Genomic DNA, 15,717 nt, shown 5'->3' on the forward strand with positions numbered 1-15,717 from the left:
TAATTGAAATGGTGCCATCTGCCCACTCAGAGTACACTTTCACCACAGCAGCAGCACATGAACAGTTCAGAAACGGTGTAGTTTCAGAAATACAGCCTCCCTTGATCTCAAAGCCAATAATCATCTGCCATTTTTGCAATTCTGATAAATCTTTTCTTTTACCTATGAAGCAAATGGATACTCACTAAGGTCATGTTCCCACTGCGTGAGTTTTGTAACAACGGCCATGATTACTACGGAACTTAAAGGGGTAGTGCGGCGCTTAAAAATTATTCACAGAATAACACACATTACAAACGTCATCAGCTGCTCAGCCGCGATTGGCCAATCGCGGCTGAGCACAGTGTGACGCGGTGGAGGGAACGGCGGCAGGGATTGGGCTGGCCGTCCTAAGATGACGTTTGGCACAAAATGGCGGACGGCCCTCGACACGGATCAGGTAATGTATAATGCACCACACACTTCCGGGTACACGGGCGGGGGTGGTGGGACACGAGAAGGGGGCGATTCACAGAAATAACACACATTACAAAGTTGTATAACTTTGTAATGTGTGTTATTCTGTGAATAATTTTTTAGCGCCGCACTACCCCTTTAAGTAGTGCTGCCTTCTAAGGAATCCCGGCCGGGGTGTATAGACATAGTATACACTCTGGCCGCGATCCCTAGCGGCGCTGCAAGAAACTGACATGTACCCACTGAACACAATGGAGCGTGTTCATTGTGTGAACTGACAGGATTTTCTGTGGCAGCTATTCAGGCGCCCGCATCCGAATTCACTGGCAGTAAAGATTATCCCGCTGCTACTGCAGTATTGGTCGGGATGATCTTTTCTGACGCCGGCCGGTGTCTTACCAAGTGGGAACATAGCCTAAGGCTGGGTTCACACTGCGTTTTTGCAATCTGTTTTCCTGTAATCCGTTTTTGCAAAAACGAATGCAATTGTGTGCATCCGTTTTTCCATTGACTTCGATTATAAAAAAAGTTCTTTTTTTTAATGTACACAAAAACGTACTTGACCTTATTTTTGTGTATGGTAAAAAAAGGATGCGTTTTGATCCTTTTTTTTAATAATGGAAGTCAATGGAAAAACAGATCAAAACGGATGCACACAATTGCATCTGTTTTTTGCAAAACCGGATAAAAAGAAATGCAGTGTGAACCCAGCCTAAGTCGGGTCTCGGGTCTGGTAAATCTCCTACTATATCCGGCATAGAAAAACCATGCTGTAAACACCAAGTGGCCTAGAAAAATGCTCCTTAGGGTGGGTTCACATGTACCGACTCGCAGCGGAAATCTCGCTGCGAATTTTGCAGCGAGATCCGCTACGAGTCAAGGTCCTGGCAGGTCCCTGTCAATCCATACTCGCAGCGGTCTTTCAGACCGTGTGAACGTACCCTTAAAGTGTACCTGTCATCTGTTTGATTTGTCCAGATCTTAGTGTTCAGACCCTTACTGATGAGAAGAACGAGAGACATGTTCTTCATGTCACACGCAAACTGAGGACAAGAGTGATGTTGTTTTTGGAAAAAAGTGGCCATGTTTATTGAATCCTTGATAATCCCTTTAATGACAAAGTAAGATCAGTGCTCGTTATAGGTTAACATATTATTTAAACCAAGACCATAAATGCACCAAAAATGAAAAACAATGGTTGAATGCTTTTTTTTCCAATTTACCCACCCTAATAAAATTAACAACAGTTAGTTAATGCATTATAGATACCCCAATATTGTGCCATTAAGAAATGCAAGACGAAAAAATAAAATAGGTATAGTTAAAAAAATAAAATTAAAGCCAAACTAGGCAATACAGAGAAAGGAAATTTAAAGAATAAATCAGATATGTGTTTCTTATAGCTCATTCTTACATATGTTATTGTATTAAGTATTGTTGGGTGCAATAATACAATGTAGTGTGAGCCTTGTAGATATAAAAAGCAAATACATTGTGAACAGCAGGTGTAGGTTACAGCTGATTTGGTTAGACTAGACTGAAGGGTAAACTAATCAGTAATATCAGATATCCGTGTACTTTAGAATCTGATAAACATCCCTGAATAGTTTATTTTTTCCAGGACAGGCTTAATACCCTGAAGGTTACAGATTAGACTGATTGTGTCAATGGAATCCCTTGTTGGTAAACTCAATGTAGCAGACAGATAGAATGACAAGTTGGGGGTACTACCAGTGAGGAACTAGATGGGATAACCACCCCAAGGACAGATAGCTGGAGCGCAGAGAAAAGACAGAGGAAGGAAAATTACACTAACCATATAACTGGTGGCTCCAAGGAGTCTGAGTGGGGTGTGAATAGAACAATAGGTGTCACGGCGGCGGCGGCGGCCCGTGTTCCGGGCCGCCACCGCGACCTCCTCCTGCCCCATGCAGCCGCCGGGGTCCTTGTGCAGGGACCTCGCGCTGCTGCTAGTTCGGCCCCTGGGGGCGCCTCACCTCTCCTCCGCTCCTGTCTCCGTCTGTGCCGGCCGGCGCGCGCGTCCCCGCCTCCTAGGGCGCGCGCGCGCCGGCTGTCTCAGATTTAAAGGGCCAGTCCGCCCTTAATTGGTTAGTTGCACCAATCACTCCCTATAAATCCCAGCATGCCCTGTCCCTTGTGTTGGAGCCTCTACATGCTTCCCATAGCGTTTGGCCCAGCCCCCTGTTGTTCCTGTTTCCTATCCGCTACTTGGTCCCAAGTCCTTGTTCCTGGTTCCTGCTCCCCTGTCACTTCATTGCGCCTGTGTTCAGCCTGTCACCTGCGGTTACGCCTACAGACCTCTTCCAGCACCATCTCCTGCCTACTGCTCCTGCCACGCCTCGCCTGCCGTCACTAGCAACCAAGCCAGGGGTAGCGACCTGGGGGTCGCCTGCCGCAGCAAGTCCATCCCGCCTTGCGGCAGGCTCTGGTGAAAACCAGCGGCCCCTTAGACTCCGCTCCCTGGTGAGGTTAGTGCCATCGCTGGTGACGGTCCAGTGGATCCACTACTCCAGGCGTTACAATAGGGGAAAGGAGGTGTGCGAAGGACAAGGATTTGATAAAGGACAAGTGCTCAGGTTTACAGGGGGTTTGTAGGACAAGAACCAGAGCACAGTGCAGGGTATTACATCAGGTTGCTTGCTCCTCGTTCCTCGCTCGCTGTCAGCGCTATTACACACACCAGCACACCACACACACCGAGCGGGTAAGAGCCGGGGGGGGGGGGGGGTTGGGGGGGGCGGGCGGCTGATCACTAGATTGTCTGGGCAGCCCATAGAAGTTAGACCGCTGCTCCTATTCCACGGAGCGATGGCAGCATATCATTGCCATTGTGATTGTTGATTTTTCAACGTGTTGCAAGACAGCAATCAGCGACATCATGCATGTTAGCTGATCGGTGTCTTCTATTACACAAAGCGATTATCGGCCGTAGCGATCAGTACTGGCCGAATATGGACGATAATAGCTTCATATAATAGGGGCTTTAGGCCCAGATCTATCAAAGTGTGTAAAATAGAAACTGGTGTAAACTGCCCATAGCAACCAATCACATGTCGACTTTTACAAGAGCTGAAAACTGAACTGGACACTAATAAATCTGGGCCTTAGGGTCCTTTTACATTAAAGGGGTAATTCAGCAAAAAAGAGAAAAAAAATATTCCAAATCAACTGGTGCCAGAATGTTTGAGAGATTTGTAATTTATATTTATAAAAAATTCTTCCAATACTCCTGTATGTCCTGCAGGAAGTCTGGAGAGCAAGAGAGGTTTTCTATGGGGATTTGCTACTGCTCTGGACAGTTCCTGTGAGGGACAGAGGTGGCAGCAGAGAGCACTGTGTCAGACTGGAAAGGCTACACCATTCCCTGCAGGACACTTCCAAACAATCTTCAGCAGTCCGCAGCCGCAAATGAGTGCCGATCAGTGAGATCAGCGCTGCTTGCAGTGCCTTTACATGGCACAATTAATTGGGCGGCCAGGCAACAAAAATGATCCCTGTATCAATTGTGCAGCTATTTAAATGCATAGTTATCGACCCCACATCCCCTTTCTACACAGAAAAATGTGCAGCCGGTAAGCGATGATTTATAGGGCTGCTCAAAAGATGTGATCGGCCGACGCTGACACTTTTACATGGGCCTGTTATCATCCAAATGACCATAACGTTCAATGCTGATATTATACACAGAAATTACAGATATGTCCCTGTGTAATAAAGACAACAATCAGCTGAGGAATGACCAACAGTTCACTGAGTGTTGTCTTTCAACAAGTTAAAAAAATCATCGGCTGCCTGGCACTTACAGATCCATGTTTTAGCTGATGTGTGGCTGACGTCCGATTCAGTATATAGAAAATATGTAAAGATTATGCTTACCTCCTTTTGCCATATCTCTGCTTCCCACACTAACCACAGCCGAACCAGTCTTTGCAGTCACAGCCCGCTCAGCCAATCACTAGCTGCGTTGCTGTCCTGTCTTGATCAGTTATAAGCTAAGAGGGCTGTCACTGCAAAGATGGGTTCATTGGTGGCTGCGGTCAGCGCAGGACTCAAAGACACAGCAGGATAACACTGATGGAGCGTGGAGAGGTAAGTATAAAACAAATTTATTTTACCTCTTCAAAGCAACGGCTGCATGAACATTACTAACAGTAGCGGATTATAATAGGGGCGTTTCGGGCGGCAGCTCGGGGCCCTAAGCTCCTGGGGGGCCCATGACCATCCAAAAAGACTTATACTTTCAATGGTGTACTGTCTCCTGGCTACACTTCCGCCATGATTTGCAAAAAATCACAGTTTTTTTTATGGCAATTTTGCACAAATCAGGACATCATGACATAATCTGTCTTGTACTATGAACGCCAGGCTAGTGTTGCCGTAAGTTACAGTGGGATGGGGGGCCCAGGCTTGGTGAACAGCCCGGGGCCTATGGTAAAGTTAATCCGCCCCTGATTACTAACAATGTCTGTGCAGCCCCGCCCACAGGATTATTGAGCCCTCTAATAGGCTCCCTAACAAAGAGAGTTGGGATGCGTAATACGTAGAGATGAGCGGAACTTTCGGTCCGAAAGCTGCTCACTCCAGTGCGATCCCGGGTGCATAGTTGCACTCCCGGGAATCTGCGGCCAGGATCTTCCAGGAAATTCAAGATACATTCCCTGGAAATCCAGGGAATGTATCTTGAATTTCCTGGAAGATCCTGCCCGCAGATTCCCGGGAGCACAATTATGCACCCGAGATCGCAGGCATACTAATTGAGCAAAGATGCCAAAAGTCCGACGGTTCGCTCATCCCTAGTAATACGGCCTTTAATTTTGAGGCTTGGTCAAAAAGGGATCACAACACTTCACGTTTAGTGGCTGTGGTTTATGGTCAGTTGTGAGAATACTACTAAACAGCAAGGTGGTTTGTTAATGGGAAAGACACAAGCTTCACAGCAGGTCCACATTTTGACTAGTCCAGGTAGTCACAAAGGCTGGCAATACCAACTGCTTTCGGTTGTCCAGCTGGGTAGAGATTAGCCCTGTTGGCCAATAAAGTGGGCTGCTGGGCTTGGCTGTGGAGTAGAAGTGACACCAGCGTCAGACAGTTGATAGAACAAACTTGCGCCACTGGGCTTTTTTTTATTTATACAGACTGGTTTCTCAGGGGGTTTGTCCGCTTAAAGGACAAGTTTGGCATTTTAAACACTTTTTTTTCAAAATGGAGGGGCATGGGGGAACATAAAAAACTATACTAACCTCTCCTTGTGCCTTTTTTTTCAAAATGCAGGGCATGGGGGGACATAAAAAACTATACTAACCTCTCCTTGTGCCTCTCCAGTGTCGGATCGCCACTCTGGGACGCCCGTGGGGCTTCCGGATCTCCACCAGAGCTGTCTTCACGGCCCAGCTGATGGTCTGGCCGTTCAGCAAGTCAGTGACTGGGACAGGACGCTGTTCCAGTCACTGATTGGCTGAGCGGGCTGTACATCAGCCGGGATGAGTATTTTCCCCCTAGTTGTGACGTTGAAGTTTAGTGCATAGCGGTCATTTAACGGCAAATAATGGCCGTTATTACAAAACAACAGCTGTTGGCAATTATTTGCCATTAAATGACAGCCATCCACTAAATTTCAACAGTGTGTGAACATAGCCTTTCTGTGTTTTTAATCCACTTGGTTTTGGTTGCAAAATAGTAAGCAAAAATTGGGAACATAGCCTAAAAGAGGTATTCGAGGTAAAATTCACTAGGAGACCGTGGGGCTCCAAACTCTGTGGATAGGGAAAAAGTGAAATTTTCCTGGTATACCCATTTAAGTAATAATCACTGTTGAACAGGAAATGTAATCTTGCAATGAAACTTAACCAGCTATAAGAAAAACATAGTGCTTGTAAAGATTTCACTAAAAATACTGTCCAAAATGAGGACCAAATACTAACGGAAATACTGTGGGGGGGACTTATCAAAACCGGCATACTTGTACACTGGTCTTAAAATAGGCCCTGCCCCCAGTTGCCCCGCCGGATTCACTAATATTTCCACCATGATTTACACCTCCATAAAAAATGAGGTTTGGGAAGAGGCCATGCCCCCCCCCCCCCCCCCCCCATCGGGCAACACATTCAAAGGCATTTTGCCCATTTCACAGAGAGGGGACACATTGCTGGACTGCGAAACCTGAGCTCTGACAAACTGCCCACCAACTACTGTAGGTTTCTCACACAAAGATGTTAGGAGGTGCTGGGAGCAGTGGTTACATGGGGGGATGCACACATGGCAAATAGGCTCTGGATGGCACAACTCCACCAGTAAAGAAGATATTTTGTCCTTGACCAAAGGTGGCACCTTCACTACACACCCATCACACACAGGTGGCACCTCAATACATGCCCATGTCTCTGGCTTGACCATTTCCAGGTCATTAGCAGAAAGAAATATGGTATTGCAGCACCCATTATGGGTTCTGCCATTAAAAGCCAGCCATTATTATTCTTCGCTTGCAGTGGTTTGTGAAAGAGAAACCTGGGCTGCTACAGACAGGCCATGCTTCCTCTCATGGTAGAGCATCTAACTGATATTACTCAGCAGGATAATTCTCGGCCACACACAGTAAGGGCTTCCTAAGAATGTCTTCATCAGATTGCAACACATCCTTGGCTTGCCTGGTTGCCAAATTTATCACCAAGCCAGCATTTATAAGATCAGCTGGGATGTCAGGTTCCTACAACCTAAGCCTATGTTCACACACTGTATTGACTATGGCCGTTGTTAGCAGTGTCTAACAACGGCCTGCTGTCTTGCATGTTGTATTAGCCGAATAAACATTATTTTTAGAGATGAGCGAACCTCGAGTCCATTCGAACCTGAACTTTCGGCATTTGATTAGCGGTGGCTGCTGAAGTTGGATAAAGCCCTAAGGCTATGTGGAAAACATGGATAGAGTCATTGGCTGTATCCATGTTTTCCAGACAACCTTAGAGCTTTATCCAAGTTCAGCACCGGCCACTAATCAAATGCCGACCGTTCGGGTTCGGATGGACTCAAACCCGAACCCGGTTCGCTCATCTCTAATTATTTTATTTCTATTTGGATTGTGGGCACCTTTGGGTGTGCCCACAATCCAATTAAGCATTGCACACAGTGTAAAGTATGGCTGGCAGCCGTACTTTTCATTATGTGTGCAGCTATTTTTACGGCCACTGTTAAACATCTGCCATATGGACACTATATGCCTCCATGCTCAACCATATCTCATTTTGTATTAACATTAAAGGTGGCCCAACATGGTTCCAGCGCATACTTTCCCTTGTACAGCTTTTCACAAGAAATGCATCCCATTGATCTAATATTGTAATCACATATATAATTATTAGATCTGCCATTTTTATTGTCAGTTTTTATTGGTGAGCACCCTGTAAACCCTGTTAGGAACACTTTTCTAAAGTACAAAAACAAAAAAAGAAATACTAATATAATAATGACATTCAAATAAAGCTCTGTGTGTGTCAATAAAAGTGTTATCTAAGTCACCTGAAGAAACTTTACAATTTTATGGTCAGGTGGATAGTTACACAGGTGCCAGACTGAACTATGGTAACTAGCCAGGGCCATATTTACCACTAGGCACCCGTGGTCCGGTGCCTAGGGCAGCACCTTGCAGGGGGGCAGCACTAGGGAGCAGGGGGAAGGAATCAACCTTTTTTGTTTCTATTTTTTTTAGTCTCCCACCTCGTTCAGGCTTGCCAGTATATCTGGGGTCTTTTTGAGGGAGGGGGATAGTTACACAGGTGCCAGACTGAACTATGGTAACTAGCCAGGGCCATATTTACCACTAGGCACCCGTGGTCCGGTGCCTAGGGCAGCACCTTGCAGGGGGGCAGCACCAGGGAGCAGGGGGAAGGACCTCGTTCAGGCTTGCCAGTATATCTGGGGTCTTTTTGAGGGGGGGGGGGGGGGGGGGGGGGGGAATTGGTCAGGTCTGGTATGGCAAAACCAGGCTCCCAGTTCTTCCTTAGTAGTCATGTGCTGTTACCAGGATTATTGGCCATACATCGAGCCATGTCTGTGTGAGGGAGCACAGACCACTGAGGGGTGCAGCCATGTCTGTGTGAGGGGGCACAGAGCACTGAGGGGTGCAGCCATGTCTGTGAGAGGGGGCACAGAGCACTGAGGGGTGCAGCCATGTCTGTGTGAGGGGGCACAGAGCACTGAGGGGTGCAGCCATGTCTGTGTGAGGGGGCACAGAGTACTGAGGGGTGCAGCCATGTCTGTGTGAGGGGGCACAGAGCACTGAGGGGTGCAGCCATGTCTGTGTGAGGGGGCACAGAGTACTGAGGGGTGCAGCCATGTCTGTGTGAGGGAGCACAGAGCACTGAGGGGTGCAGCCATGTCTGTGTGAGGGGGCACAGAGCACTGAGGGGTGCAGCGATGTCTGTGTGAGGGGGCACAGAGCACTGAGGGGTGCAGCCATGTCTGAGAGGGGGCACACAGCACTGAGGGGAGCTCACTGAACCTGTAAGCTCACAAGCAGCAGAGGAGGCTCCTCCAGTGTGTACAGTAAACCAGTCCCCACACAGAGAACCCCCTCTGGAAGTGTTGTGGATAGGCCAGAGCTCTTGCCATGACACTAGCCATATGTGGAGCCTATGACGTCTATCAGTGACAGCTCACCCCCTTTGTTGCTCTCAGCAGTTCAGGCCACTTACATCTCACTCGTGTTTTGCTTACACTATGAAATTCAATGCCTGCACAATAGGGGCAGGAGTGTCACAAGGGCACACTCACCACCTGCTGACTATTAAATGCTGTAACACTTTTTTCACAAACAACATGACTACAACTCCCATAAGGCTTGGTGTCTCTCCACACAACGCCATCTTCCATAAAGGCCTCATTCCCACACAGAGGAGCAGACAAGCACAGGTAGACGGTACTCTGGAGCGAGGCTTGGGCAGCACACAGATCACTCCGCCCCCTCCAGCCTAACTCCTCCTCCCTCTTCTCTGTTTTTAAGTCTTCCTCCGCGACCGGCGCGTCACTATTTGACGAGGTCACGTGACTGCGGTGCTCGTAGTCGGTTGTATTATTTATGTGTTCAAGGGGAGTCCCCCCGGCGAGCGAAGACATCGGCGGTGGTGACAACACCGACAGCGGGGTCTAGGTGGAAGCGACACTGAGGCCCGGCCCCTCCGTCACATAGATAAACACCGACTGAGGCTAAAGCCCCGGTTATCTGAACCCCGGGGAGAGAGCGAGAGAAAATAAGTCCCGGTTTCTCTGTCAACGACAAGCGTCTTCTCCAGCCGTCAGCACTGCGTCCAGCGGAGTGGGAGACCCCGGGGGGGAGCTGAAGCCATGTCATCTCCCAGCCCGGGCAAGAGGCGGATGGACACGGATGTTGTCAAACTGTATCCTTATTGGGGTGCCGGGGTGCGGGGGCCACGGGGGGGAGCACTGCAGCTGCTCAGCCGAGCATTGTGTCTGCCATTTTACCTTGTCACGGCTGGTGGACTCCCCAGGAGTGGGGTGAGACAGTGCTCCCCGGTGTGGTTACGTGTCCCTACTACTCGGTAAGGAGCTTACCCTGGGGGAGGGGGCACAGGGCCTCATGTCTACAACTATGACACCTATATCCCCAGTGCCCCCATGGCTGGCAGGCCCATTACACTGGGAGGGGAGCAGACATGGAGACTTGTTTTGTTAAGCTGGTGTTTCAGGTTATTCCTTCTATGTCCTCTATTGTAATTGCAGTACTTTGTGCCTGTCTATGGCTACTTGTTGGGTGAACCTGTCACTGCCATCTGTGTCCTATACTATAATACTCCCTTGTATCTCATCAGGGTTAGGTGCACTTGCTAGATTATATATATATATATATATATATATATATATATATATATATATATATTATATTAGTATGTAGTGACAGGTCTGGGTTTTGTTGGCACATAAAGGCTGTAGTCCCATCAGAAGTGACTTGCTGACAGTTGAGGCCCCCATAGCCGCTGCTAGTGTGTGTAGATGAATAAAGCAGATGTGTCCCCGGAGTGTGCGGCGACGTGCAGGTACCTCACCCTAGAGCTTAAATTAGATCTCTAACCACAGGGTACAGGCTGCCCGCACCTCCAGTTTTGACAAGAGGCTTTATAAATCCATGGCTGCTGCCTCTTTGTTCATGTCTAGCATCAGACACAAGGATTTCTGAAAGTGTCATTGCGTTAAATGAACACAGAGGATCCTATTGGACTTTTCAGGTCTGCAATGCAGGACTCTCCAGTGTAGAAAGGGTCACCTGTCTCTAGAAGCTGACGTATATATTAGTCATGGAGATAAAATATCACGCTTTGTGGTTAAAGAGGATTGGGCCTGTATTGAGCAGTGTGACCCCCCCCCCCCCTTGAAGAAAAAAACAAGACTCACTCTCTTGGTTGCATAAAGTTAACTTTGGTATCTGGATTGCAGCCCTTGTGTGCCTACTAGGGGTCTGTCTGGCACCAATGGCTTTAAGAGGGCTGTGCTAAGGGGTAGGGGGTGTTTTTGCTCAGAAGCTGTTTTGTATGAATGTTATTCCTCTCCACCCTTTTATTTTGCTAGAAATCCTTTTACCCAAGTGTATTAAGTGGGAGAGGACACTATAGATTTGTTTTGCTCCTGAAAAATGAAGGTGGTGGGTTTGCTGTGAAAGGGAGTCTTGTTGGAGATGTTTGGTGAAGCAGAGGAGGAATGTGACCCTCCAGTCTCCTCAAGCTATGGGTTAGACCTCAGGCCTAAATTCAGTCACGGTTCTGGGCTCTAGCTTATGGGAAATGGGAGTTTTTTTTAGTCTATGTACAGATGCAGAAGAATGGTGTCAAACCTGACAGGAGAGGGTTAATGTGGTTACCTTTCACTGTTTCTTTTTAAGCCAAGGATCTGTTTAATACTGAGGTGGAAATGTTTAGGGCTTGGTAATGACAAGCAGCCTGCAGAAATTCTGACTCACCCAGAGGTTTTCTCTCCCCCTCCCTGCAGCCAGCCCTATTTTTATGCCTATTACTTATGAGATTGTTCTCGGCATCCGTGTGATACTGTGTCTCGAGGAAGTCGCTCTTTATTTGATTTTTGGCTTCTTTGTTTTTTGTTGTGGTTTACTTTGTAGGAATAGTAAATATTGTGAGGAAAGTTTCTCTACCTGCAGTGTACAATAGCTCAGCCCCTGTGTAGGGGAAAGGTCATGTGTTAAAGGGCCTGGAAAGTATAGGATGTAAACACGCAGCCCCTACCCCCTTCTGTAACTTCCTTATTAAACTGTTGCATATTACTAGAGCAGGGCAGGAGTGCTGAGCTGCTTGTTTTGTCAGCTTGCTGTCATATTATTGGCTGCTCTGTTACTACCCGGAAGAAGGGAGAGAGGATGGGCCAAGCCAACAGCTGATCGGCTGACAAAGGAAGCTGGTTTGTGTATAGAGGCAGACTAGCCACGCAGGATGTGTGTACATAGTTGTAAACTCATTTTGGTGTTGCTAGAGATAACCTTTAAGTTAACATAATTATTTTTATTTATTTTTTGCTCTTTACCATTTGTTTCTACAGTGTGAAGACAAAGAAATACAAATATGTGAAATACAAAGATCGCACATTTCATTATTTTGGCACCATTACTCATTCTAGCAAACGTGTTTCTTGGTATTTTATTATATGTAGTTACTAAACGTAAGCTATGTAGTATTCATATAAAAATCTTATTGCGATACTCTGTAGTCTAGTTGTGTTCCCCCCAACATGCATGAATGATTTGGCATTTATATTTAACTGTTTAGAGGAAGATCCCTCTTGGCAGGCAGCAGCTTATCTTCTGGCAGTACAATGAATAGGTATGTTGAAATCCAACCTGCTGTGCCCTAGATTAATGTAAACTTCATCTGTGGACATTTGTGGTCCCCCTAATTCAGGTTCCACTTATTTTAAATGTTATGTTTGCTGACAGATTTGGGGTGCGTTCACGCATTGCAGTAAAACAGCTGTTGCAAAGGCAAACAGTGTGACGTGTAAACAAGCCCTCAGTGTCTTTGCAGGTTTGATTTGTGTGTCATTTTTGCAGCCGTATTGTATCACATACCCCTGTAACCTTATGTGAGTCTGGGGTATTACATTGTATAGAAACAATCGGTGGTTAAACCCAAAGTGTAGGCTAGACCCAGAGTATTCATAAGCAAAACATGTGCTCCTTTACTGCTGCCTACTTTTTTCTCTCCATTGATACTTTGATACTTGGTTAACCACAATTGGATGAAGTAAAGCTGTTTTCTTGCAAAAACAGCACCACCCCTGTCCGGTTTTTTGTTGTATTACAATTCAGCTCCATTCACTTCAGTGTTAAAGGACAACTTAGGTGATTTTTTTTTTTCCCCCCGGTAATTAAAACCTGTTATTTTATTGTCACCACATTATATAAACACTGTTATATAACTTTGTAATGTGTTTTAATAAGCGTTCTGACCCCCCCCCCGATCCCTGTCGACCACGGCCGACGACATCTTATGTCAATGACGTCGTCACAGCAGGCCGGCCCCACTGTGAGACATCAGCAGATGGACAGCTTGCTCAGCTACGATTGGCTGAGCAAGCTGTCATGCATCTGACACTGCTGGCCGAAGAAGGTAAGTGCCAGGGAGAAGACTCTGCTGACGGGAGCTCCGGGGACCTGCGGTCAGTAGGAAATTCGAAAGGCGCCCGACCCACTGGAATTGTCCTTAAATGAGTCTGGATAACCCCTTTTATCCCAAGGGCTAATGCACACGTATGTACCCTAGTGGAAACTTTCAAACAGTATTGATGCTGCTGACATCATAATTAATCATGATGCTGGGAGCTCAACTCCACAGGACACCATCCACTCATTGACATGTTTTTGCCGACATATTAGCCTTAAAGGACAACTCCGGGCAAAACATATTTTTTAATATGTTATTGCATAAGGAAAGTTAGACAAATTCCTAATGTACATTAATTATAGGAAATGCACATATAGTGCTATTTCACTCAATTTAGTAGGTCAAGCAGGCTTCAATTCCTCTCAAAAACTTTGGCATCATTAGTCAGGTGTAATTCATATGAAGTGTCCAGCAGTATATGGAAAAATGCCATTGTAAGAATAACTATATCACTAGTGCCAGCAGCTCCATCCACAGCACGTAGGACGGGGCTGCTGGCACTTGTGGTGCAGCTGCCAATACCCCCCCCCCCCCCGCCACAGCAGACCCCAGACTAGACCCCTCCCAAACTACCCCCATCAGAAGTGCCAGAAGCCACTTTCACGGCACATAGGACGGGGCTGCTGGCACTTGTGATATAGTTATTCTTACGATGTAATTTCTCCTTATACTGCGCCCCCTACTGGACACTTCATATGAATTACATCTGATTTGTGACGTCACGGTTTTTGAGAGAATTTGAAGCCTGCTTGATCTACTAAATTGAGGAAAATAGCAATATATGTGCATTTCCCATAATAATGTGTATTAGGAATTTGTCTAACGTTCCTTTTGTAATAAGATATTTAAAAAAAAAAAGTTTTGCCCAGATTCTCCTTTAAACCTTGCTTTGTGGGGAGATAAAAGGCAGAAAGACAACAATGTATAATTGGCTACTGTTAAAGTGTTGCAAAGTTTACTCTCACTTCCAACATGCTGGGAAAGCTTGAATTTTAGGCCATGGCTTCAGAGTGTGCTCAGCTGTCTGACACCTGTTAATTTAAGTGACATTTTTAAGGCATACAAGAAACTTGTACGAAATTAGATACAGTATGCACAAGTTTTTGCTGTGGAATTGATACAGATAATTGGTGCATTTTGTGGCAAAATACACCCCTACACAGTGCTTATTCAAAGCTATAACCTGTTGTGTAATACAGAACCTCCAGGGTATGAGAGAGTGGCTCCTTTTAACTTCTTTACACAGGTCAAGATATGAGGATCAGAGGACTCTCTCAACTAATCTCTATATTGGTAAATGAACACAGACACACAAGCAGCGGGTTCGGGCGACAGAAGTATAAAATGTATGGGGCTCTCCCGAGACTACAGATGATGTTGGCGGAGATATTTCAGAGAGATACGGGAATGTTGGGTCATGCCAAGGGTAGGACAGGGGAGATAACTGTCAGCCGAACAAAAGTTATTAAAGGTGTATGCCCACTCTAACCCCTTTAGGCTATGTACCCAAACGTGCATTTTTTTATGTGTTTGTGCCACAATTTTTCTGCAGATTATGCAATAATTCAGTTGCAGCTAAATAATTTTTTTTCTGCAATTTTTGACGGAATTGTGGAAGAAATGCATAAATAAATAAGGCTGATCGCATTCCTACAGCAGTGGACTATTTGCATGTTCTGACGCTATTCAGATCCCGCTGGTGCCCATGTGACCTCTCTTCTGACTGTCCTGAGTCTACAGAGGCCAGATGTCACCATCTTATATGTATCTCTGAAACGGCGTGCTTCTTTAACCATGAAATACATTTAATATCTAATACATTTGACATTTTTTAGGACCTTAGCTACAGAATCTTTTCTGCTTTTTCTGTGGATTTTCTGCTTTTCAGATTTTGGTATATCCTGCCTTTAGTTTAGCTTGTTCTTGACCTGGAATCTGACTGCTCTTGATCTAAATGGGACTTCTGCAACCATATTCACCCATTGTATTTCAGTTTTGTAACTTTTCAATTTTGATCTGAACTCTGAAAGAATTGATATGTTAGCTCTTCAGGCAGAGTCAGTGGAGAAACTTCCCATTGAAGTATCTCCTCCTCTCCAAATCTGCTATGCTCAGCGGCAAATTGCACTTATATTCCTCTTCTTTTTGCTTCATTTCAGCGTGGACTAAAAAGAGGATTTCAAAATCTGCAAGGAAAATTTCCTTGGTATTTTCTTCTGTGTCACAAGGCCTTATGCTTGGACAAGGACAGAGCTGAGGGGGAAGTAGTCATCTTATAATACTTTTTAAAGAATGTTGGCCACTTTATAGTAAAATAGCTCAATGTACAGTATTAGTGTACTTACAGCTCCCTGTGTACCCCTTAAAGTTAAAATCAAACTCCTCTCCTCCAAGCTGTGGTGATTCTCTCTATAAGATGGCTGAGCATGGAGGAACATGTGACCGACCATGTCCCTCCCCCTGTGTCCTCCATAAGCATATACAGGCTCAGTAGTTGACAATGAGGGCTGGCTATGGTCATATGCTCCTCCCTTCTCTGCCATCCTATAGATAGAATCACCACAGA

The 15,717-nt window shown here is 46.0% G+C and overlaps 1 protein-coding gene across 1 annotated transcript in view; it reads left to right on the forward strand.

The window, feature by feature from the left end:
- The first annotated feature begins 9,443 nt into the window (after positions 1 to 9,443).
- UBE2H (ubiquitin conjugating enzyme E2 H) overlaps positions 9,444 to 15,717 on the forward strand; it is a 32,978-nt gene continuing 26,704 nt past the window's right edge. The window contains exon 1 of the mRNA XM_069979260.1: positions 9,444 to 9,866. Coding sequence (XP_069835361.1) covers positions 9,814 to 9,866 — 53 coding nt within the window. The 5' untranslated portion in view covers positions 9,444 to 9,813. The remainder of the gene's footprint in view (positions 9,867 to 15,717) is intronic.

Source organism: Dendropsophus ebraccatus, chromosome 1 (assembly GCF_027789765.1).
Source record: "Dendropsophus ebraccatus isolate aDenEbr1 chromosome 1, aDenEbr1.pat, whole genome shotgun sequence".
Classification (NCBI taxonomy): Eukaryota; Metazoa; Chordata; class Amphibia; order Anura; family Hylidae; genus Dendropsophus; species Dendropsophus ebraccatus.